The sequence below is a fragment of the Phoenix dactylifera genome, chromosome 1 (genome assembly GCF_051530095.1).
Source record: "Phoenix dactylifera cultivar Ajwa chromosome 1, Ajwa_hap1_PhDact_Kaust_v1.1, whole genome shotgun sequence".
NCBI lineage: Eukaryota > Viridiplantae > Streptophyta > Magnoliopsida > Arecales > Arecaceae > Phoenix > Phoenix dactylifera.
The window spans coordinates 63449131-63475492 of NC_143190.1; the positions used below are offsets into that span (position 1 = coordinate 63449131).

Sequence of the window (26362 nt, forward strand, 5' to 3'; positions counted from 1 at the left end):
CCCTTCACATCAAGGCATCCCGACCTCAAAAGAAATAAAAAGAACTTTCTTCTTTCCCAAAACAAGGTTTTTTTTTTTAAAAAAAAAAAAAAACTTAAAGGCCTATCAGGCATCCCAGCCAATTGCTACTTTCATTGTTTTTTGTTTCCAATGGAAATATACGCAAAGCACTTTGTTTGGTTAATCCTATTTGACCCACTCTCTTTTTTTTTTTTTGTGGAGAACTTTTCAAATTCCTGAAAATAACCAAAGATCTTTGCCACCATTTACCATCATCATCATCTACCAACGTTGGCCGCCAATTATCATTCAGCAGCCATCATTGCTAATCACTACTGGTTGTTATCATCATCATCACTACGACAACCTAAATCACTACCAATAAAAATTTTAAATTGAAAGTGATGCAAATTTATCATAAAAATTAAAGTACAAAACTTTTCATTTATATTTTTGGCTTGTAGGATTTTTCACATAAATTTGTTTGGTTGGTCCATAATATGTAAGTTTTCTTTTTTAAACTTTACTCGAACGCCTAGCCAGCCCACACTACATCTTTCACAGAAAAAGAAAGAAAAGAAAGTTGGAGCTTCGATCGGACAATCTACAAAACAGTAGAGGGATTTCCAATGATCGAGGCCAAAAGAAGAACATTCCAAGTATCAGGGAGTCCTGGAAGGCACCAGTGGCTGCAGTCAGCATAAGTTCGAGGCCGCTTTCGCTGTTCCGGAGTGAGTAGCTTCCCTCTCCTCGTGGTGTACACCGCCGTGTGAGCATCTCTCCTATACTCTGATAGCCGTGTAATGTTCAAATACCTAACCGGTGTCGTCATCTCTGTGAGAGTTTTCTCCACCGTAGCTATCATGGACCTTGGAAACCACTGCACGTAAGTTTCGTTGGTGATAGGATGGGTCTGGTTGTAGCACCAATGCAGGTTCTCCCTGCAATTTTTGACATGCTCGTTTGAGCGCATGTATTGCAATCATAACAAGCATTCCCAACAGAAGATCGATGATGGTGCAGTTAGAATACAATAATATCTTCAAATATTACGCTGTTTCCCTTTCTACGTATACATTGCTTTGAGTCTGTCTTATGACAAACAATACATTGGGTCGTGGTGGATGCTAACTGCTATCTATTATTGTCAGTTCAAGAGGAGCAAATTGAAGCTCTATTCTCTCTCTAGTGCTAGAGGAAGAAGCGACCAAGTATCATTTTATGGTCTAATCCAACAAGTACTACAAATTATGTATTAAGTTTTATGAGATACATGATGGATTAAGTCTTTGCTCTTATTATCAATGAGTGCGTGGATTGCCAATCTCACATATTGCACAACCTAGGATGATGACACTTTGGGTCATCAAATAGAATGTTGATAGTTGGACGTACTTAACCTGGCTTTTCTCTCTCAAAAAAAAAAAATAAAAAAAGAAAAGAAAAAGAAAAAGAAAAAAGAGGGAAATTGGTCCTCATTTCGAGTTTGATTGATAAAAATTGGGTTGACATCTACCAGCCCACATAAGTTAAGTGCAATTTATTTTGCCAATCTGACCAACTTATCCATTTGTTAAGTGATCTGGTGGAGTTAGGTGTTCTCTTACGTTTTGTGCTCTGGAGAGATGCTGCGGAAGAACACAGTGGTCTTGGTAGGATCCACATGTCGCTCGACCCAACGAGCCCAAGTCCTCAGCCCCATCTCAAATGCTTTATCGCTATCTATGTCCTCCACCAACGCTCCTCTCTGCTCGTAATAGTTCCATCTGCACCAATTTCACCAAATTATCTTCTCAGCTTTTTTTCCGAATAATAACTGCATCCCCAGCACTCAAAAAATATAACATCATAATTCACTGAACAAAATGGAACAAGTAAATTTAGGAGCTTTATGCATGGGAAATGAACCGCGAACAAGACTCACGTCTGCATGTTGCCATGGTGAGTCCACCAGTGGCCGGTGTTGAAAACCATGACATCCGCCCCCTGCCACAGCTTGGCTGATCCTGGGAGTTTGTCGAGCCTCAGCACCTTGGATCGGTCTTCCCTTTCCTTCAGCTCGACAAGGAACGGGCTCCAGTAAAACTCCACCGAGCAATGATAGTCCTTGCACAAAATTAAGTATTATTGCTTGAGCTATATATACATGCCATTCTTAAAAATTAGCTGAAGCAAAAGAATATTCATAACATCAAACCCACACCTTCCTTTGCTTCAACCCTTCCTGAGGCTTGCATAACCTTGGCTTTCAGGTTCCAATAAAATGGAAACGTGTGCTTTTAGTTTGTTCAAGTACTCGACTCGTAGATGGCTTCTTCTTACGCAATGTAAGGTTTATAAAAAAAATTCAATATTTGTTCTGTTTAATGTTCTGAAAGGCAAATAGCAACAGGGCATTTGATTTTTCGAGAAAACAGCACTAGTCACCGATTACACCTCGAGATGGCATGATGCGTGGCCATGCATCGCAACGAAGCTACAGGCTGCTGATAATAAAATGGGAATCGAATATACTCTACCCCAAGTGATGATTTTATATTGGCATCCATGTATGTGCGTATTTCTTTCTTCAACTTGGTTTAATTTTGTCAGGGATCGATGCTGTCTACGAATTTTTCTAGGTCAAACATTTGGGAACCTCTTCCTAATTAGTCTTGGCGAGTCCACAGGGCAACGACCAATGTAGCGTCTATGCATGGATATATATCTTTCTCAAAATTATAAGAAGATATAAACACTAGGCCTTGCAAAACGTAAACAAGGGCAGTTGCCTTCTAACTACAACATTCACTTATTTTAATTTTTTTCCCTGTTTTTAAGGTTGGGTAGCCGTGAGATCGTAATATGCGAACCACTCTAACTTTAGGTGAGAAACTTGAACGTTGCCATGTGACACTCAAATTATCGGGGGAAAAAAATCTACTCATTTTTTTGATATTTTTGTCACCAACATGGCAGTTCGTTCCACTTTTTATTATCTTTGACAGTCAGACGGACATTTAAAACTTGTAAAGATAAAAAAAAGACATAGAAAATATAGAAATGACAGGGTTTGCGTTTACCACGGCTCGGAAGACCTTGAAGCCGGAGCTGCGTGCTTTGATGAAGGCACGTGAGGGTCGCACCGAAGAGTAGAGCAGACAAGCCAGCGACTCCCACTGATTCCTATTAAGAGAGTCTCCAATGATTGCCACTCGCTTCCCTCTCAGCCTCTCGAGCACGTAGGTCCCATTAAACCTTCCAAATTATGACACCCATGCAAGCAAAATGAACACAACCTTTAGAAGAAAGGAAAAGAAAACCTGCCCATTCTGTTCATGGTAACTACGTACGTACCCAAGCTACAGCCAATACCTTGGAATCTCACATCCATTGGGCTCCCACCTCCAATGCTCGTAAGCCGAGTCCGGCCTTCCATTCTTCTGGCAACCCACTTGGCCACCAAGGAACGGACACCGGTTGTCCTGGTAGAGTGGGTAGGCTTTTGGATCATAAACCCACCTCCCATCAAAGATGTTGCATTTCCCTTCTATCAACTTCCCATCCCATGACGAAGAAGTCCTCTCTGTGGATCGTGAAGACGTCTCTAAGTTTGCCTCTGAGGTGGCTAAATCTTGTGCACTAGTCTGGGGGGCTAACTCGATTCTAGACTCCGTGGACACCACATGTGCTGCACTAACTTGTGAAGACAAGAGCTTATCATTGGATGTTGGTGAAGTTTCCTCAACTACGCTAGGCTGTGGAGAAAAGGCTGTGGTGGATTGTGAGGATTGTACCATCTCCGCCCATAAAGACTGAGGAGATGACTCTGTGTTGGATTCAGCTGGCGACCTTTTGTCAGCTAAAGTAGGAATTGGAGAACTACTTGGAGAAGGTAAATCCAAGTTATATGACTTGCGAGCTCGTGCCTCCATCTTGGATTGAGAAGGGACTGGAGCGCTTGAGTCCATGGGCGATTCCATGCCAATGGTGGCCTCTAAGCTGCCAAGGGATGCAAAGGCTAAGCCGGGCCAATGGCCTCGGCTGAAGGTAGAGTAGAGTAAGATGAAGCCAAGGAAGCTAGAAAGGGTGCAGAGAAACCACATACGGTTCGCAACCTTGGCTGTGGGGAACTCCATGAGTCTACTCTCTCCCGTTGGCGGCAAAGGGATAAGGAGATTGTTTTCTTTGGGATGGTACTCTGAAGATGCCGCACTGGCTGCAGGTGTATGGGACTTGGAATTGCCGTCGCCCGGACGACGTTGGTAAGCGGACTTCGTTCCATGACATGTGAATCATCTTTTAGAAAGGTGATCATGAAGGAAACTCAGCTGATGTGGCGTATTCTGATTGCTCCCTTTGAACGGGCACTCTCGAGTGTGCCCTTAAATGAGGCAACGTGATTGGCCCCACGCGCTTGAGTGACTTTTCTGAGTGTTTTGTTTTTTTTGAGGGTTGCCGAAGCATTGCTAAAGGTCTTACGGTGAGCATTCCTATGGTCCGCGTTCGCCATTAGCGAGCGGAGTTCGATCGAGGAAAGAGTCCTTTTCAGCCCCCGCCGCCGCCGCCGCCGCCCCCCCCCCCCCCCCCCCCGCCCTCTCTTTCTTTTTTTTTTTTCTTTTTTTTTTTTCTTTCTTCTTCTTCTTCTTCTTCTTCTTCTTCTTCTTCTTCTTCTCTTTTTTTTTTTTTTAATAAAAACAATATTTAATATAGCTCTAACATGTGTACATCCAGCCATATCAGAAGAAAGTAAAGAGTACAAGGTAGAAGGTATCTCTCCTACAGATGTCCATATGATCTTTCCGAAGTGCCGGACAACAAATAAGGCAACCCAGTCTGCTACGTTGTTCGCCTCCCGAAATACATGTAATACCTGAAAGTTGCTCTGCTTCTAAGCCAAATTATGGGTATCACGGATAAGAGGATAACCATTACCATATCTGTCCACTCTCCGAACCTAATCAATCACTACAGTGTAGTCTCCTTCAAAGCATATACGCTCGGCACCAAGTACCCACCTCGCATAGGATATCCCCTTCCAAGCTACCCGCAGCTCCATCCCAACTACAGTAAGTCTAGGCATGCGACGACCACCAGCTACTATCATCCTACCGAGATGATTTCTGATCACAAAGCCAACACCTCCGGACAGCTCGTCCATCGACATATTACCATCGGAGTTCAGTTGGCCTTTTGGTTGCCGACACTTGGGCATAGCTTGTGCTTATTCATAAAATGATTACCACAAAAAAAAGGTAAAAAAATGAGTTAAAATGAAGACAAGTAATGTGAAGGCATGTTTTTCTGGTGCACTTAAAAGTAGATCTAGATCTTATTTCATTGAGATTTGAGTTCAGATTAAGAGAGCCAAACTAATCCAGAAAATTTAAAATATTTGGTTTTGACTCGGGGGATCAAATTAAATTACAGTTAAGTCAATCTACCTAATACAGTAGGCAACTTAAATTGATTAAGTAGATGCTACAGATAAATACAAATTAGGAGCTAGTTTATTTTCTAAACTTCTTTCGTAAGCAACTATCTATGGTTGCTTTTGGATATTATTGAAGCAAACTCATTTCCTATTAGCACAACTTAAAAACTTCAAAATTTCTCTTTTTAAGCCTTGCCTAAAATACCTTAGTTTTGGGAGACATGATGAATGTAAGAGAAAGAGAAGCGGTTGTGACAATATTTAGCTAATTATATTTTTATGTATTACATATATAATAATCTATTTTCACCTTCTCTTAGTGCACTCCACTTTGATCTCTTTGCTAAAGAGAAGCTCTACTAAGCAAGATATATTTATCAAGAAAGGTTAAATATATATTATAAGGAGTTCTGTATGACAAGGAAATACTTACCCGGGTAATCAACCATATATGAAATGACATGATAATCTTTCATGTTATAATATAGAAATAGATAGATTTTTGTTTTTAGTTATATTTTTTTTGGCTTCGGAAGATGTGTTATAGTGGCATTACTTATAAGGTTTGGGTTGTATCTTTCCTGCGAAAGAGTTTAACCTTTTTTTGCTATGTTTATCATTGGGTCGCATATTGCACAGTACTCAAAGCACCCTAATATTTTTTTTCAATATGTCCGCACAAATTTTGAAGTAATTATTATGCAATCCAATAGTTGACATCTTTAATATGAAAAATGCAATCTGACCTTGTTTCACAAAGTGCCAGGAATTCGTATCGCATTTATTGGATGTGAAAATCCGCACGGACAAATGTTTAGTTCTACATTGGTTATGACTCTATCGTGGTATATGTGATTAGATTTGAAAGGATATGAATTCTTAACCTGACGAGGATATTAAAATTTAAATGAAGGACTATGGGAGGATCCGTGCGGACTGTGTTTAGTCCTATATTGGTTATTCATCGAAAAGATCTAGAGTACTTATGCAGGAAGGAATCCAAATAATACCTTACGGCTAGTCATTTTGAGTGAAGTCCAAAATTGTTACATTGGATAGACCATTACGAATAAGAAAAGTTATTTGTGCTCTTGCTTGATTTTTATTTATTTATTTATTTTTTCGGGGGCCAACAATCCTTGCTCCTTGCTGATCTATTGCTATCTATTTCAAACTTCGGTATGGTAGCGTATAACGTGTCATCAATGGCCCTGTCACCGCCACTGATTACTACGAGAACAGGAAGAGGCATCGACAACAACTAGATCATGTGGAAAGGAATATGACGAGAAATAAAAAAAAAGTAGTGGAAACAAGTGGATCATGTGACGGCCTTCGAATATGGTGAAATAGGAACGAGATCGTTAGGACTACGGGATAAATTGAACGTAAAGAGGTTTAAGTGGGAGATGGGAGACCTCGAGCTGCACGTCTTAAATTACTTGCTATGCTTGCCGGGTGAAATCCGTTGATGATCCCCGACTCTCTTGCGATGGTTCTCCAATTTTCATTTTCCATGTTGACCGTTGGGTCTCTGGAAAGACTGACCTGGCTCTACATGTGAAAATAAATAATAATTTAACAAAAAGGTGGTATAGTTGGCCAAGAAAAAAGTAATTCATAAGCACGGTTATCAATAGCTTTCAAACTTGATCATGAGGTTAATATGCAATATTTTATTATAAAAATTTAAAAGAAGTAGGACCGTGGACTCATCCACTGATTCATTTAAAGCAATTAGGTCAGCACCTATCCCAAAATTAAAGCAGTGCTTCTCTGATGATTATGAATCGTGAAACCAGTTTTCCCCCTTTGCTGCTAGTGGCTAGCAGGTCCAAGGGTCTTGCTCTTTATACTGGATATCCAAAGCTTTTTCCTACTCCTCAGCTATTCTTGTTTTGTTGAAACTAAAGAACTTCAATGCCTGCTTAGATTAAATAACTTCGCTCTCTATTATTAAATTTTTCAACAGAGCATGGCCCTTGGATGTGCCGGTGGAGCAGGTTAGTTTGCAGGGATGACAGTTGAGTGGATTTTTTGGATATCTGATCCATCCTGAATTCTAATAAGATCTATTTAGCAGAATTCTATATGATTTGGAATTTGACCCTTAGATACCCACTAAGCTATAAAGCACATTTGATGTATTATTGATTTTTACTTGATAAAAGTCATATTCAGGTCATTATGCAAAGATCTTTCTCTTTGTTCTCTTTCTCTTTTTTTTTTTAGTAATTTCAAGTCGGGTCCCCGATCCAACCAGAATAGCCCAATCTGACTAAAGATTAATTGGAAAGGCCGGGTACTCGATGGATTTACTATTTTTTGATCAGACGTGTTTGAAATTTTTGGACAAATTGTTAATCAGATTTAGGATAGGTTTGGATAATAGGATTTTAAATGGATTCAGATATGGGTAGGATAATTTTTGTGGATGCCCTATCCATTGTTATTACCATTAGTTTGATAATAATTAATAAGCCAATGTTAGAGTCTTTCATGTGGTGAAGATTGTAATGCATCTTAATATTTGGAAAAGAAGTATCATATAAAAAATTCTATACATATTATTGGCTTTCAAATGGACAAAGAAGTGAATACATTGGTTAGGTCATAATCTTTATTTAAACAAGCGGAGTAGGTCTTCCTTACTCTTTCTAAAAGAGAAAAAATTTGTGTTTAGAAATACTTAAATCAAGCTCGTAAGGGTAAATTCCACGGATACCCTATTCGTTGCCATTACTATTAGTTTGATAAAGATCAATAAGCCAATGTTAGAGTCTTTCGTGTGATGAAGATTGTAATGCATCTTGATATTTGGAAAAAGAAGTATCATATAAAAATTTCTATACATATCAATGGCTTTCAAATTGATAAAGAAGTGAATACATTGGTTAGGTCATAGTCTATGTTTAAACAAGCGGACTAGGTCTTCCTTACTCTTTCTAAAAAAGAAAAAAAAATATTGTTTAGAAGTACAGAAATCAAGCTCTCTCGAATTTTTAATGATCTAAAATGCCTCTATGGCTCAAACAAATTAACTTGCAAGTCAACATAAAATAATCAAATAATATAAATAAAATACATTAAAAATATTTTAATAATGTAATATCAAAATAAGTATAGATTCATTCATAATGTATACATATAATTTAAATAATATTCACATTTTTAAATATTTTTAGGTATTATAATATTGAGATAAAATATTTTACAAAGACGATTTTGGAAACTCAATTAAGCGGAATTGCCAAACCACTGATTTATACATTTGTCGAGGTTACTAAATTAGATTGCCAAACTTTGGATTAAATGATGCATTCACTCAAAATTGAGAATTAAGAACCTTACCACTCCAATCTGAGTCAAGGGACTTGTAAGTAAAAAATAGCATCGAGTGTTTCTCTTATGAAAGCCAACGGCTTTACATCAGAACATGACACAGCTTCATGAGAGGCTCATCCAAAACTTCCTATGCAAGGTAGAAAAGATACCCTGTTGGATCCCGTTTAATTAAACCCTGATCCCGTTTAATTAGAACCCACATCTTGACAAGTGTCCCTTGAATTTTGTAAATCTTGATAATCACAAGGGCATTACGGTATTTTCACAGCAGTGAAGAGTTATCTTGATGGAGGGTGACTCTTCACGGGTGTAACCACCTGCAGCGTTTGATTCCTGGAGAGGGCTATAAATAGCCTGTTAGACCCCTTCTCAAAACACGCATTAAGTGCTCTCTCTCCAGAAGATTACTCGCTAACCTTTGTTCAGATCACCGGTGATCGAGACTGCGCACGCATTTCAAAGCCCAGAGCGCAATTAAAGATGGATTTAGCGAATCAAGGTATGAATTATAATTCATTAAGTTAATCAATTCCATCAATGGTATCAGAGCGGGTGGATTGAATTCCAAAATAAATCATACCCGTTTGGTTCGCTGGACAGTGGTGCTTTGGACACTGATGTTATTTACGCATATGAAAGAATTTTTTCTGGGCGATGTGGGACTAAACTCTTCCCATCTTTCCCCTTCTTCCATTTTGGAACAAGAAAACAAGGAAGGGAGAGCCGCTGCCATGGCCGCCGCTGCGGCGGGTCTCGGTCGCGGCCCTCCCCGTCCCAACCGGTGGCCAACAGGGCCACCGTTCAGCAACCGCCGTCCCCGGCTGCCGCTGCGACCCGCCCCTCGGCGAGCCGGCATCGGCTGCAACCCGCCGTGGCCGCCATGGCCACCGCGGGCAAAGAAAGAAAAAAAAAAAAAAAAAATTTGGCCGCCATGGCCTGCGGCCCGCCGCTAAGCGGCCCCGGCCACTGCCAGCGGCGCCAGCCGCGCCACCCACGGCGCCCGCAGCACGGCCTCCGGCCGACGCCCCTGCGGCTCGCGACCGCGGGCTGCGGCCGCACCCTGCGGCCGAACCCCGCGGCCTCCGCGGCCGACCCCGGCCTCCGGCCCCGCCTTGTGGCCGCCCCGCGGCCTGCCGCCGCGCCTACGGCCGGCGGTGGCGGTTGCGCCGCCGTCGTTTAGGAGAGAAGGGGGTTGGCCCCCTTCTCCTCTTTTCGTTTGGGGAAGAAAATGAATAGTGTTGGATTAACGGGTTTCGGGTTTTCTAAACCCGCAACCCAAATCCGGTTAATTTAAAAAAAAAAGTGAAGGGATTAACAGGTTTCGGGTTATTGGGCTTCGCCCCGCAACCCGAAACCCGAATCCTTTTGGCTTAAATTGGGCCTTTTACAGTTAAACCCCTGCCAATATGTTATTCTGAAAAAAGGGCTTTTGAAATTTATATATGGTCCCCAGCCGAAAGTTGAATTATCAAAAGGGTCCTAAAATATTTTTATGTGGTCCCTTTGCTAAAGTTTCATTACAGAACAGTACTTAGACAATTATGTATTACTCCATGTAATAAATTTATTGCATAAATCAACAATTTATATGCTTTCTTATGATGATACATGATTGTTTAAATTATTCATATTTTTCATGATAAAAGGATGATATATGCATGAGACGAGCCAAAGCATCTTATGTAGGAAAAGACATATAAATGATTAAATTTTTGCATATTTGTGGTGACGAGCCAAAGCATCCCATAAATTTTAGAATGCTTTAGTTTAATTTAATCAATAAAGAGTCTTTTTATCATCATTTCATGAAATTGAATAGTTGCATCATATATAATGAATCGGCCCCAAAGGGAAATCATTATACAAAGTTAATGGTGGGATGAAATAATGTTATTAGTATGATATTTATGATGAAATCTTGTTGCCCAAAGGCCTTGAATTCTTCATTTTTATTGAACAATATCTAGTAAAATTTTATCCATTGAATAACGGTGTCTAAGAAAAGCTTGTCAAAAAGGCATACGTGCCTAAGAAAGGCTGGTACTTAAGTGAGCCTAGTGCTCCACCACCGATCTGGAGCTGATCTGGCTGTTATTCTTTGGATTTTTCAACTAGATATATAAAGTTCATTAAATATCATACTTAATACATTAGTTTTATCGTAAAGGGGTAAATCATGTAAAGTTAATTTTGATTTACTCACTAAATTGCTAATATGGGTTAGTGATTTAGATAAGGTTTTAGCGTAATTATAGCATGCATATTGATAGTAAGCATATGTTTTGCAGCTTTGTTTCCGACAGTTTTTTCACAATCTATATCATGCATCCCAATACTTAATGGTTCAAATTTCTCGGAATGGAAAGAAAGGCTGACATTTACTTTAGGGTGCATGGATATTGATCTGGCACTTCGTGAGGACATGCCACCTGTCCCCACGGAGGAAACTACGCCAGAGGAGAAAAAGTTGTATGAGAGGTGGGAGCGGTCAAACCGCTTAAGTCTTTTACTCATACAAAATCATATCTCCAGAAAGATAAGGGGCTCAATTCCAGATTGCAAAACTGCAAGAGAATTCTTAACAGCAGTAGAAGAGCAATTTGTGAGTTCAAAGAAAGCCCTAGCCAGCACCTTAATATCAAGGTTTGCTTCCTTAAAGTATAATGATAATGGTGGCATACGCGAGCATATTATGGAATTACGTGACATCGCTGCCCAATTAAAATCATTGGAAGTAGACATGTCAGAAACTTTTCTTGTACACTTTGTCCTTAATTCTCTGCCTATGGAGTATGCACCATTTAAGATCTCATACAACACACATACAGAAAAATGGACTATGAATCAACTTCTAGCCATGTGTGTTGATGAGGAGCAGAGAATAAAACAAGAGAGGCAAGAGAGTGTTTATCTCACCTCTCATAAGGGAAAAGGACATAAAGAGGTCGGTAGTACCAGTCATCATATTCCTGTTAAGAAGAAGAAAATGAAAGTGTCAGCCAAAGTGACTGACAAAAGGCAAATAAAGTGCTTCTTCTGTAAGAAACAAGGACATTTGAAAAAGGACTGCATCAAGTACAAGAAATGGCTCGAAAAGAAAGGTACTTTTCTTTCCTTAGTGTGTTATGAATCAAATTTTATTGATGTACCTCATAACACATGGTGGATTGACTCTGGTGCTACTATCCATATATGTAAAACTTTGCAGGGATTGTTGAACAAAAGAATTCCAACGGAAAGTGAGCGAAGCATCATAATGGGAAATAAGATGCGTTCACATGTGGAAGCTGTTGGAACGTTCAAATTGACCTTAAAGACTGGCCATATTTTGTATCTAGAAAATACCTTCTATGTACCTGGATTTTCAAGAAACTTGATATCTGTTTCTAAACTTACTTCCTTTGGATATACCGTTTCATTTGGACGGTCTTTTGTAAACCTTTCTTTGAATAATATTGTTGTTGGTAATTGCTTGTTAGAGGATGGTTTATTCAAATTAGACCTTGATACATCCTTTGAGCTATCCCTTTTATCCCTGCAAAATAAAGATCATTATGGATTAAAACGTAGCCTAATAAATGAAAATTCCTCTATGTTATGGCACTGAAGATTAGGCCATATCTCCATAAAAAGAATCAAGAGATTAGTAAATGATGGAATTTTACCAACTCTTGACTATGGTGATTTTGAAACTTGTTTAGACTGCATCAAGGGAAAGCAGACTAACAAGTTTAAGAAAGGTGCCATTAGAAGTACAAATTTATTGGATCTCATACATACAGATATATGTGGGCCCTTTTCGACCCCATGTTTTACTGGTCATAAGTATTTTATCACCTTTATTGATGATTACTCACGCTATGGGTATCTCTACTTGTTGTATGACAAGGCTGAGGCATTAAATGCCTTTAAGCTTTTCAAAACAGAGGTAGAGTTACAACTTGATAAAAAGATTAAAGTTGTGAGATCAGATAGAGGTGGTGAATACTACGGTAGGTATACTGAAACTGGACAACATTTAGGTCCATTTGCTCGATTTCTTCAAGAGCAAGGTATAGTTGCACAATATACTATGCCTGGTACTCCTGATCAAAATGGAGTTGCGGAAAGAAGAAACCGAACATTAATGGAGATGGTAAGAAGTATGATTAGTCACTCAACTCTCCCAATTTCTCTGTGGGGTGATGCCTTAAAAACCGCTGCGTATATTCTAAATAGGGTTCCTACTAAAGCTGTCTCAAAAACACCCTATGAAATTTGGACAGGTAGGAAACCTAGTTTAAGACATCTACATATTTGGGGGTGTCAAGCTGAGGCAAGGGTGTACAACCCACAAGAGAAAAAGTTGGACTTTAGAACCATTAGTTGTTATTTTATTGGTTATCCAGAAAAGTCCAAGGGATACAGATTTTATTGTCCTAATCATACTTTGAGGATTGTGGAGACAAGAAATGCTAGATTCCTTGAAAATGACCAAATCAGTGGGAGTATAACACCTCAAGAAATTAATTTTGAGGAAAAGCAAACTCCGTATGGTGTGCAAGATTCAAATAAGCAGCCAATGATTCCTCTACCTATCATTGATAATGATTTGGAGGAGGATGAGTCTACTATTAATGTTCCACTTGAATCTGTGCCAGTTATCACTGAGAATGTTGCTCCTCCACCTATAGAACCAGTGGATCAAGAAGCAACTTTAAGAAGGTCATCAAGGGTAAGGAGATCTCCAATTCCACCAGATTATATAGTATACCTTCAAGAAAATGATTATGACATTGGCAATATAGATGATCCAATAAATTTCTCACAAGCCATAAATTCAGTAAATTCCTCCAAATGGCTAGATGCTATGAAAGATGAGATAGATTCTATGGCTAAAAACAATGTTTGGAATCTTGTTGAACTACCTCCTGGGGCTACTGCAGTACGCTGCAAATGGGTTTTTAAAACCAAAAGAGACTCCAAGGGTAAGGTAGAGCGACATAAGGCCAGACTTGTTGCCAAAGGATTTACTCAAAAGGAGGGTATTGATTATCATGAAACCTTCTCTCCAGTTTCAAAGAAGGATTCTTTAAGGATAATTATGGCTTTGGTGGCTCATTTTGACTTAGAGCTGCACCAAATGGATGTGAGAACTGCATTTCTTAATGGAGATTTAGAGGAAGAAGTTTACATGAAACAACCTGAAGGTTTTGTTTCAGAAGGTCAGAGTCAAAAAGTTTGCAAGCTAAATAAGTCTATATATGGACTCAAGCAATCATCCCGACAGTGGTATCTTAAGTTCAATAACGTCATTTCCACATTTGGCTTTGTAGAAAATGTTGTTGATAGATGTATTTATCTTAAGATCAGTGGGAGTCGATTTATTTTTCTAGTCCTATATGTAGATGACATTTTGCTTGCTAGCAGTGATTTGGCATTGCTTAGAGAGACTAAGCAATTTCTCTCCAGCAATTTTGATATGAAGGATATGGGTGAAGCCTCATATGTCATCGGCATTGAGGTTCATAGAGATAGATCTAAGGGAAAAGTTTGTCTATCTCAAAAAGCCTACATTAAGAAAATGTTGGAGAGATTTGGTATGTAAAATTCCAAACCAAGCCCAGTGCCTATTACTAAAGGTGAAAAGTTGAGCCAATCACAATCTCCGAGGAATGAAATTGAAAGGGAGCATATGAAAGCTTTTCCATATGCTTCACTAATTGGGACTTTAATGTATGCTCAAGTTTGTACCAGACCTGATATAGCATATGTTGTGGGATTACTGGGAAGATTTCAAGCTAATCCAGGAATGGAACATTGGAGAGCTGCAAAGAAAGTATTGAGATATCTTCAAGGAACTCAAGATCATATGCTCACATACAACAAATCCGATCTTTTGGAGATAGTTGGATACTCAGACTCAGACTTTGCGGGATGTCCAGATAGTAGAAAATCAACATCAGGTTATATCTTTCTACTAGCTGGTGGTGCAGTCTCGTGGAAGAGTTCAAAGCAAAAGATGACAGCTGCTTCAACAATGGAGGCTGAGTTATTAGCATGCTATGATGCAGTTACACAGGCTATTTGGTTGAGGAACTTTATCGCAGGCCTACAGATCGTGGACACTATTTCACGGCCCATAAAGTTATATTGTGATAATTTAGCAGCAGTTTCCTCAATAAAGAATAACAAGATATCTAATGGAAATAAGCACATGGAGGTGAAATATCTTGTTATAAAGGAAAAATGTGAAGACCATAAAGTTTCAGTTCAATACATCAATACTGTGCTTATGTTAGCAGATCCTTTGACCAAAGCAATAGCTCCGGGATTGCACAAGGAGCATGTTGGTCAAATGGGTCTTTTCTGTATAAATTAATTGATGTATTATTGTGCACATTTTAGATGGTTGTAAATCACATATATTATATTTTCTGCTTTAATGAATTCATATGGTTTATGCATACTATGGTAGCAGAAATTGTGACCAAAGAATGAATTTTATGAGAAGTTCATTCATAAGGGTTTGGTTATGATGGTTTAGTAATATAGTGATCATGGAAGGTTATACGCCGATCAAATAGGTGTTATTTCCGCCATTGTTCGTATTATTATTCTCAAAGTAATCAAACATAAAGCTTGCCCAAATTGATATCAGGATAGAAAGAACACGCGTATACAGATTATAAAATTCAAGTACTAAGGATATTTCACTTGTCAATATGGTACGAATGGGAGAATGTTGGGATCCCGTCAAGTTGTGGCCCACATTGACAAATGGCGTCAATATGGTCCAAGTGGGAGAATGTTGGATCCCGTTTAATTAAACCCTGATCCCGTTTAATTAGAACCCACATCTTGACAAGTGTCCCTTGAATTTTGTAAATCTTGATAATCACAAGGGCATTACGGTATTTTCACAGCAGTGAAGAGTTACCTTGATGGGGGGTGACTCTTCACGGGTGTAACCACCTGCAGCGTTTGGTCCCTGGAGAGGGCTATAAATAGCCTGTTAGACCCCTTCTCAAAACACGCATTAAGTGCTCTCTCTCCAGAAGATTACTCGCTAACCTTTGTTCAGATCACCGGTGATCGAGACTGCGCACGCATTTCAAAGCCCAGAGCGCAATTAAAGATGGATTTAGCGAATCAAGGTATGATTTATAATTCATTAAGTTAATCAATTCCATCATACCCTTATCCAGGATCTATGATACTTTGAAGTGGAGTTGCATATATTTCCCTTACAAACCAAGACAAGGCTTATAATATCAAACGACATTATGAATTAGCACCCAATTCATTATGTGATCCACGAAATATGCCACTCTATGGGAAACATATGGCACATGGCAAGCCGTAAATTTGGCTTTATGGATTTGTAAATGGTGATTTTGGCCATATGGATTGCTTAATTATGTTTAAATTTTGGCTATTAATTTCTTCCCCACCTATTGATTAGGTCCCAGTTATGACTTGAGATTTCATATTTCTCTACGATCTCAATTCATAGATTAGATTCATCTCGGGATAATACCCGAGGGCCAGAATCGTAAGAAAAAGTTATCCTCCATATACACCACACCATGGGGCACAAGCGCATTTTGCAGGTCCATTAAGTTCGGGCATGGTATAGAGCATCGGTGTGCATGCAACTTAGGCCCGTTTGGCAGAGTTTTTAGTAGGCTAGAAAGCACTTTCTGTTCCTCTAAAGGTACTTTTTAATGGAGTAGGGATGTTTGATAAAAAAATCGGGAAGCTATTTTAGCTTTGCTAGAAAGCTAAAATAGCTTTTTGGAAAAAGCTTCAAAATGGAACTTCTTCGGAAAAGCACTTTTAGCATATGCCAGAAAGTTGTTTTGATTTATAACTTTTTTCTTTTGGACCAAAATATCTATGATAAAATATTATAATTATAGAAAATATAATATTTTTTATCTTTATTATTATATTATACTATAAATATAAAAGTTCTACTTCAAAAAGCTCTACTAAAAGCTCTAATGTCAATAATTCTATCAAATGGAGCCTTAGACTAGTCTCCGGTTCTAAGAGTAGTGTACAAAACTAATTTTCTTATGGGCCAAGCCATGTATTGAAGCTTATGATGGGCTGCCACTCAGGGCTTGGAAGTGAGCCCATTAACAACGCTCCCGTCCAATCTTCGCTCACATATTTAAGACGCACGGGGAGGGCGTCCTATTCCCGCTAGGAGAGGCAACGGAGACTGCGATTGAGCGGAGCTGCGAGACGAGGAGATAGAGCTGAAGCGCAAAGTAATGGCCGATGGCTGTTTGGGTCCCGTGGCGGTGCGAAGCCCTCTCCTCCGCTTCTTGTCGCCCCCAATCCCTTTCCCTTCGTCACCTCCTCCTCTGTCTCTATCCTCCCCATGGCGGCGGGGCATTGTAACGGTGCTTCCTCTCCACGTGTGGTCTCTTCTTTCTCTCCGAGCCCTAACCCTGATCTCTTCAATTCCTGCATCAGGATCCAACACAGCAATTCCAAAGAATATGTCTTCCGATGATTTCATGATCGTTTACAGCCTTCTTGATACCACCTGTTTTTTATAGTTAGATGTGTTCTTGGTCCAATCATGTTTTTGTTTTAATTCTTGGATGGCTTCCAACATAGAAATCCAAAAGAGCGAGTCTTGCGGTGGTTTTTTTGATTTTAGAAAGAAAAAGGTAAAGTACAAGAAGGTGTTAAGGATATCCGTGAAGGTAGATAGAATGACACCGTCGATGCTTTCTTGATTGTTAACGTCACTCTTTCCAAAAGGAAAAGGTAAATTGCAAGAAGGATCTAAACAGAGAGATCTTGATCGCTAATAGGCATATCGTCCACGAACACAGAAAAAGTACCCGAAGGTTTCGAGGAGACTCCATAAAAAGAGATAGTTTCGGCTCTTGCAATGCTTTCTTGATTGCCAATAGCATTCTTGTCTGAAAAAACGAAAAAGGAAATTTTACGAATGTTAGAAGGAGTTCCACCAAGAGCAGCAGCTCTTCATAAAGGAGTCATCATGTACAGCGCAGGAACAAATTGACAGCTCAATCTTTTATTATGTGGCATTTAATCAGATGTTGTTGAAAGAATGATTGATTCTGTCATCAGTTGGGAAATGAAGAGATGAATGGAGGCCACGAAATTGTGGACACATTAAGGCCTTACCTGCTAATTTGGAGGAAAAACAAGATTAACCAATCATTAACTCCCAGAAAACCACTATGAGTTTTTCATGGTCAAGATGTAGTAGGTGCGAGGGCTGCTAGAATAAGGGAAGAAGGAGGCTGTTTTATGACACGTTCCCGGAGGATGAATTCTTTTAACAGATAGAAACTGCCGTGAACCCTTTGTGCTTACCTGTGTTCGATCAAGAAGTTTTTGCTTCCATGGTAAGCAATATAGGTTGTACACCTATCCAAAAGTCACAAGGAATTTATGCATGTCTGTTGATAATTTGTTTATTCTTTTGATGATTTATCGTTATGTTCATATGCTTGTGACATTTCCATGATGTCTTTAACTTTTTTTCTTTTTAAAGTTTGCATTCTGTATAGATTAGCTTATAAGCAGATGAGCATCAGACACTCAGTATTCATTTCTTCCCCTGATATGCCTACTATCCTGTTCTGCCATGTAATGCCCAAGCTATCTCCTAATGTAGTCCAAACTCTACCCTTCAGGGTTCCCTAGTAGTCACCTATTTAGTAGCTGGCCTACGCATAGGAAGTTAGACCTTAAGGAAGGTGGCCAGGCGACTGCAACTTGCACAGTAAACGGACATCTTCCGAATTCATCTGGCTTAGATGTAGGTCTTCCCTGATGCTAACCCTACAGTTTGGGAGCAGTTGAGTATGGTAGCTTGCATTGTCAATGCTATGGGCTCTCTTTTCACTTCCATCTGTCTGTCATTGGTAATGCCATGGTTCATAATTTATCCTGTTTTCAGCGTTAGTGGATCTTGTTAATATGCCATCTTTCAATAATGTCATGCACTGTACATTATGAGGAATTCTGGATGCTTTTTATGATGTACTAGAATTGGTGTCTATGTTATGCTAGATCATGTCCATTTATGAGCTTGCAGTGATCTGATCTGTTACAAACATTTTTGGATGATCCAATGTTGGTTTTAATTATGAAATGTATTTTGTGTCAGCTTTTCAATTTTGATGTCCGACATTGCTGTACTGCACATTTCTTTAGGTTTCTCTACAACATGCAAGTCCATGTACCACCCTGCATCATATTTTTTTGTTCAATATCACTTCCATTTGACTCATCTTTCTAGGTATCTGTGTCATGGGAATCAGATCTTCTAGAATGATAGTAAACAACAGGTCAAAAATTGTATCGGCATTGTTTTGTACGTGTATTTTCATAATCCTAGAACAAAGGGTTCTGATTGTATCAGCTAGGTCAGCCATTGAGTCTATCGAATAGGCTAACTACCTGGTGTTCTTACATGAACTTTGGATTACCTTAGTGTATCGAGGTATCAAGTTAAATAACCAGGTGATGGATGTTTTGGAAGAGACCCATATTAGTTATCAGGTTTATCAAACTATACTTCAAAAAACATTTGAAACTGATCTGACCTCTGAAACTCTTTTGTATTGATTTAATGCCAAAACTGACCAGTTTTAGACTAGTTTCAAGTGAAAACTAACCATGAATAACAGTGCCTGTTTTGAGCACCAAATTCTAGGTGTTAAATCTATCCAAAGGAGAATTTTCTTAGGATCGAATGTACGTTTGCTCACTTTGCTGCAATATCTTAAGTTTGCTCACTTTGTTGCAATATCTTAAGTTTGCTCACTTTGCTGTAATATCTTAAGTTACTGGAAGAGTTTTATTCCAGAAATCCAGGATGCACACCCTGCTGCCACCCGATGCCCATCCCACCTCAACACCCCGGAGCTTGATTAGCAAATATAATCTGAAACATTACGCAACTATTTACAATTTTATTAACAAATGCTGTAGCTTATAATTTATAATTTGGTATTTGGTACTTAATATAATGCTAACCAACATATCAAATTTATATTAATATTTAACTTTATGTATGAATGTTTCTGTCTAAGATCTATGGGGTAACATATTAGGCAGTCAGATTTTTATCAAACAATGGAACATGTTATACTCTAAGTTGGTGCATAACATGATGCTTAACATTTTCTTTGGTTTATAATAAGATTTCTTTCCCTTTTTGCAATTCTTGATAGTTTGTTCTGAAAATATTGGGACCCGTACTTCCAGAAATTTCAAATGTTACAAAATACTCTAAAATTATGTGCTATATGATTTTTTGGATTTTTTTTTATATTTTCTTTCTTTCCTCCCCTGCTTTTCCTGTGTCTATCGTTTTTCTTGTCCAATAATCTGGGACCTGGATTGGAACTGCCAAAAACAAAACTTTATGGGCTCGGCTGAAACCCAAGCTGACTCTGCAAACCTTATTTCAAAATGTGGGGCAAATACCGAGAGGGGTGGGTTTTTTACATTTCTAAGTGTGCATTGCTTTTGCAGAAGGTTTAAAGAACACTATTTTCACATTATTTGACCAATGTAAAATCACAAAGAAAGTCTTTAACTAACCTTTTAGGATTCTAAAGCCTTCAATTTGTTGTTGGTTTCATTAACTCAACCACATCAAACTCGATGTCTGAGATTTTAACTCTGGATCAGTTTATGCTACCTCATTTGTGGTAACTGTATCACGGCTTCAGTTTGATTTGATATTCAAACTTTGCAAAAATAACTATTAATGCTATTTCTTTGTTTTTTTATTTAACAGTTATTTTTTTTATCCATGCATTCAACTTATTTCTTATCATCTATTTTATTTGTTTATCATTATGAAAATCATGCCCGTCCTTTCCTAAGACTGGTGCTCAAGTGGTATTCTGTACTTATAATCATGAAAGTGTAATTAATGTATTTCAGCATCAGCTCTGATAGAATAGGCGTTTTCCAGCACTATCTGTTTCTTTGCATTATCATATATTCTTCTAGATATTGCTTGTATTGTTCTGTTAAGTTCTTGTCTTCCATAAGATGCTTTTATTTAGAGAAAGTTCTCTCTTTTCCTAATATTTAAGATGCTCCCAGGTATTGCCAGGCATTGGTGAGTCTATTGCTTTGAGATTTATACCCAAGGTGCTGAATATTTGCGTATAACGAGCTCTTAATTTTCAGATGTTAGGATATTTTTTCCCAAAAATCATATCATCACTTGCTTGCATTTCAATTGAAAGTTTTTGGTACCACGGATGTTTCCCAATGCCTCTTTCACTATTATCTCCATAAAAGGATGTATTAAGGATGTAAAAGACTTGAGCTGATAAACTTTCTATGTGTGACTTATTGAAACTTAGCAGAAATCTTAGCATTTTACCGGGCTATTGCCAAAGCTATGCCATATAATTATGAGCTGCTTGTAGTGGAATATTATTGAATCCCAATTAAAATGGTACCTCATCAAGGTATTGGCTGTTGACATAAGACCGCCCTGAAATGTTTTAGAAATCTTGCATGAAGAAGCAAATGACCATGTTGTTTGGGATTCCCTAGACTATCTGGTTATGATGAACGTTCTAATAACTTACAATTAGGGAAGAGGGGAAGCGGGATTTGAGTGTTCAATACATAGTTTTGACTTGGAAATGCCATGACTTGCTTAATGACTTATGAGCGTTTCATCATTGGACATGTCATTGACTTCAGTTCTACTTGTGAAGAAGTTTCTCTCTGAAAGATATGACTGGAGGTAGGAGCAGATTTTTTTAGTGCTTGATAATAAAAAGTATCTTGGCTTAGGTCCCCTCCATAAAGTCTCTAGCATCTTTATACTGATAAAAAGTTAAAAGAAAGCAATTATATGTGTAATGTGCAATGCAAAAACCATCAGCACAAACTTTTTGAAGTTTGAACAGACGAACTCTCAAGACCAATATAGAGAGCAAATTGTATGTGCGGACCACTTTATCATCTATCTGATTTTTTTTTGAAAATTATCAAAGTTGGATTCTAGTTACTTTCATTGGGTTGGGATTCATCTATCTTGATGGTGAATTCAATTAAAAGGCCAACAGCTTAACTACCTATCATTCAAAATATTTCAATGTTATTACTGATTGTTGTATCCTGGAGAAATCTTACCAGTTGTCATGACACAGAGAAAACTGGACAGTTGTATATAATTATTGACCCCTTATGCATGTGTTGTATTGTTATGTTGATTAGGCATTATTTTTTTCTTTTCTGCATTCACTTGAAATAAACTATGTTATTCATATAGCACAGGCATGCATTGCTTGGCAAGAATTGTCACATGTGAAAGGTTATTTTGTTTCCCATGCTTATGGTTTCATGGAGCCAATCAGAACAGTATAGAGACAGTGTGATATTTAATATGGACACACCTGGACTTGCATAATAACTTCCCCCACAGGAATTACAACATTTGCACTTTGTCATCTTATTCTTCTCAATAAATAGTACTTTGAGTAAAGGTTTAAGTAGCACATTTTCTTCCATGTTAGATTACGTTGCTTTGCTTTTTATTTATTGAATAGTGGTGAACAAGATTGACCGATTTAGCATCTTTTACAATATACACTCTAGGTTTTATGTTACTTCTGCTGTATATAGGTACTTCTCTTAAATGGTTGATGTTATAGAGAAACTACTGCTTTATCTTCTTCTGGCTTTGTAACTGCAGTAACAGATGCTCTAAATCGAACTTATGGGGACCCTGATAATAGTCTAAAGGAACTGTAAGTTCTTATCTTCAGATTGCCCACGCTGTATTTGCCAGTTTGTTCATATATTTACTCATCCTGGGGCTGAGGAAGTTATTGCTGTATGAGATTTGTCATTTGTGCAACATGTGTTATGTAAAATGATAATAAGAATATCATAGATTCATGAAGACATCATTCAGCTAAAATCTATTTTACCAACATGTATATATCTCACATCTAGGAACTAAGGTTTGTTTGAGGCCCATCATTAGGATGGTCAAATCTGCACCAAGCATGAGTCCAGGACACGCTTTTCACTGGCTTTATTGCATCGGCCTATCCAACATGCTCTTTTCTTCTTTTTGTGGGATCGCTGGATTGTTTTGGCCTTATGTTTTCAAATGGCTAAACTCAGCATCATCTTCTCTTGGTCAATATAAATGGGTTTAAATTATTCTTTTTCCAAAATAAAACCCCTAAATAGGCCAGGCTGGGTTATTGTGGTTGATTCTTTAGCATGGCACAACTATAAATTAATTGCAATTATTGCCTATAGTAATGGCTATTAGAGATGAGGACTTGGGTTCCTCTATTAATTTGACAAGATCCAAAGCCCTGAGTTCAGAATGGCTTGTGCCTCTTTTGTTACTATTTTTAAGAGCAACATTGGCACCTTCGATGCCAAAGAAATGAAGGTGCCAGTTCTCCAAGCTGACAGGTCCTTGGTTGTTATACCAAGTGACTTGGGAATCCTTCCTTCACTAGGGTTTTATGGGTTAATGGGGAGTTGGAAGAGGGCTACCCCCATTGCGAAGCCCACTGACTGCAAAATTCAGAGAGTGAGTGAGTGAGTGAGAGATTGAGAGTGAGTGAGAGAGAGAGAGAGAGAGAGGGAGACTATCTCAAGTTAATCCTTGGGGTAGGTGGTGATAGCTTGTTGGCTACTTATGAGTCATACTCCATAGATTTATTTTATGTTCAAGTTCCTGTGGATGTTCATATTTGACCAGCCATTACAAATAATCTTGCACTGTTTATAGGACAACATATTATGTTGCATCTGAATCAATAATGGAACAATTAACTTGTCTTATTCATTACTGAAGTATATCATTTCTGTTTCTAGAGGGTTTGGGCTTACCTGTGCGAGATGATGCCATTAAACATGTTTATGTACTGCAATGCAGCATGCAGTAGATAGGAAAATATACGCCATATCATGCTGATTATGAAGCCATTTTCGAAGCTATGAAGAAAATGAGATCGGTGGCCGTGAACTGGAAGGGAACCATTTGATAACTAATCATGGATTTATCTTTACATATAAATTATATTCTCCATCATGCATTATTGTTGGCTTGTGCATCATAGATTCTCTTAGTGCATGTTTGCCATTTTAGTGTATTTTTTAAATTTTTATAGTTGTGTGTTATTTATTCAAACGCCCGAACAATGTTCAGACATGTATCAATTTGTAGGAACTATTATGTGTCCTTTCACAGTGCTTTGTACTTCAATTATTTCAGTCGATTTGTAAGCTTTTATGAATCGATCTTACAGTGTTCTATAGGCCAATTTGACACGAGACATCATCTTGAAAATTTTAGATAATTATCCAAATCTCAGTTTACCACTTCTGTGCATGTTTTTGAGTTTTATCCTGTTTCTGTATTTCTTGACCCCGCTTTGGCATTTTCTTGCCTTTATTCTTCCAACTTTTACTTATTGATCTCAGCATCTTCATTATGCTTTTTCGCCCTACCAAAAGGTTGTTTGTGGTTCTGCCCTGGTTGTTTGAATCAACTTTATCCAAACTTGTATATTACATGGATTATGTACTTGGAAAGGAGGAAAACATATTTTTTGGAATATTCTGTCATAAATTTCAATTGACACGTCAACTCTCTTTAAGCTTAAATTTTATTAGCATAAATTTTATATCACCTATGAAGTAGCTTGGTCCATGTTCCTTGGGGTTATATTTCATACGCTTATCTATGCTTGGTTAGCTTTCTTGACCAACATGACCATCAGAATAAAGTCGAATAAAGTGATTCCTGAAACCGAGTGCCGCAAAGTAATTTAAAAATGGCATAACATCATGTTTTAGGAAATATCTTCATTATAACTTTGAATATTGTTAGGTCAGTTTGAAACTTGTTTTGGATCAAATCAATGGGCCACGGCTCGTGCTTAGATCTGGGGCCACGGCTCGTGCTATTGGTGAACGCGTCCATGGGCGGGTCCACAAGGACGCAGCAGAGAGGGAGCGACGGTTCCAAATCTTCCAGGACAGCTACGAGTACATCGAATCTGTCAATAGAGCCGGCGATAGCACGTAGAAGCTCGGCCTCAACCAGTTTGCGGACATGACCAACGAGGAGTTCGAGGTCTCTCGTCTGTGCGTTGGAAACCTGTTGGTCAACAACAAGGGGACCGTGATGTTGAAAACGATGGATGCGACGGGGGAGATTTGGCCAAGGCTTTCGATTAATCGTGGCAATAGTGCTTTTTTAGGCAAGGCACGTAAGGGCGTCGAGACTTGCTCCTATACCAGTAGTCGTACTGCTATGTCTTGACAAATCAATCAATGATTTTAGTAATTATATTCACTCTGTGCTTCATTTGGTAAACAATTTTCTGTTGTTCTTGCCAATCACCAAATAACTAATACAATCATCTGGAAGAAAGATTTCTGGATCATATTTTGCTGCAGAAATGAGTGCCAACAGCTGCTAGCAGAAAGATGCTGGCATTGTGGGCTTCACCCTACACCTCTTCCTCCCTTTCCAAGTGAAAATGAGGTCCAACAGGGAACCGCCCCGAAACAATCACAAGCACCTGGGCAAGGACTTTGTTATCCCTTTTCTATTTGGAGTCAATGATAACATCGAGACAAACTAAGACTAGGCCGAAGCAAGCTGTGTAAGAGTGGTAGAGGCCCTTCTTGTTCCACTTTTCAATGACTCCCCCCTGTTATAAATGTTCTCGCTAGTTATATCTGGTTAAAGTCCACTGATTGCACCCCGTCACCAAATGGGAGAAATGTCTGAATTTAGAATTTGGCAATGTTTTTTCCTATGTATTTAACTCAGGTGCTCTAACATGCATGTCCTGCTTCGACTGGGTCACATTGTTTATGTTTCCAATAGCATCGTGGCTTCCAGAAATCAGCAAGGCTTATTGCAATGAATGATCAGTCTACCTGGAACAGTCGAATTGCCCTAGCTGGCAGTTGGGCTAGTTCCGTAGCATCACCCGTGGAAGAGGGAATCCAACCCCGGATTCGCTGGTCAGAATTGTGGGAGCGTGCGCAGGAATGCCGGCAGAAAGAGGGGGCGGGTGCGGTTTCGTCGCCTGACTACTGGTATAGGAGCAAGTCCAGAAACTATATCACTTTGAAGTGGATTTGTGTATCTTTTCCCCTATAAACCCAAACAAGGCTTATAATATCGAGCAACTTTGAATTGGCTGCTGCCGTATGTGGGCTGGGGTTATAGAGGAGCTTGGGTGACCTTAAGGTTGGATGGAGACGAGCTGAGCATGTTGACCGAGGTGCCGGGGGTGGATCTCCGTTGAAGATGGCCGCAAAAAGTTCGGCTTGGCAGAGAGTTTTCGGCGGAAGACCCTCCGATGCCTAAGTCGGAATAACGAGGCAACAACGTAGAAGGAAGAGAATTTCAGCAGGATGTGGTCTCTATGAGTAATATAGTATGTGTACCTGAGGTCTCCCATGCTGCCCCTTTATATAAGGGAGCTTGTTTTGTCATTTACCTGGGTTGACGTGACATACAATGATGGAAAGGCAACGATCGGTAGTACGGCTGCGACGTGGGAGCTAGTCTACATGGGCGGCATACGGTACTACTCG

At 38.9% G+C, this 26362-nt stretch overlaps 1 protein-coding gene and 1 long non-coding RNA gene across 3 annotated transcripts; one reads left to right on the top strand and one right to left on the bottom strand.

Moving 5' to 3' along the window:
- Positions 1-461: 461 nt before the first annotated feature.
- Positions 462-4282, bottom strand: LOC103721659 (protein trichome birefringence-like 42). The gene is made up of 5 exons (XM_008811952.5): positions 3355-4282; positions 3063-3237; positions 1925-2106; positions 1608-1766; positions 462-941 (listed from the first exon to the last, which is right to left on the bottom strand). Exons 1-5 carry the CDS (start codon positions 4116-4118, stop codon positions 605-607), a joined length of 1617 nt encoding a protein of 538 aa, XP_008810174.5. The 5' UTR covers positions 4119-4282; the 3' UTR covers positions 462-604.
- A 12664-nt stretch (positions 4283-16946) lies between these two features.
- Positions 16947-25170, top strand: LOC113463705 (uncharacterized). 2 transcript variants are annotated; one of them, XR_015972369.2, is made up of 2 exons: positions 16947-22524; positions 23618-25170. It is a non-coding gene; the product is annotated as an uncharacterized LOC113463705 (long non-coding RNA). The 2 variants fall into 2 exon arrangements; XR_005507844.3 differs by having other exon boundaries at positions 23679-25170.
- The last annotated feature ends 1192 nt before the right edge of the window (positions 25171-26362 follow it).

What these genes read in the sequence shown, in the direction of transcription:
- LOC103721659 (XM_008811952.5), bottom strand. Translation starts at nt 4,118, where the DNA reads ATGGAGTTCCCCACAGCCAAGGTTGCGAACCGTATGTGGTTTCTCTGC. An exon ending in AATGGATGTGAGATTCCAAG is followed by an intron (nt 3,238 to 3,354) that starts GTATTGGCTGTA and finishes ATAATTTGGAAG; the next exon opens with GTTTAATGGGACCTACGTGC. An exon ending in CACCATGGCAACATGCAGAC is followed by an intron (nt 1,767 to 1,924) that starts GTGAGTCTTGTT and finishes AAATTGGTGCAG; the next exon opens with ATGGAACTATTACGAGCAGA.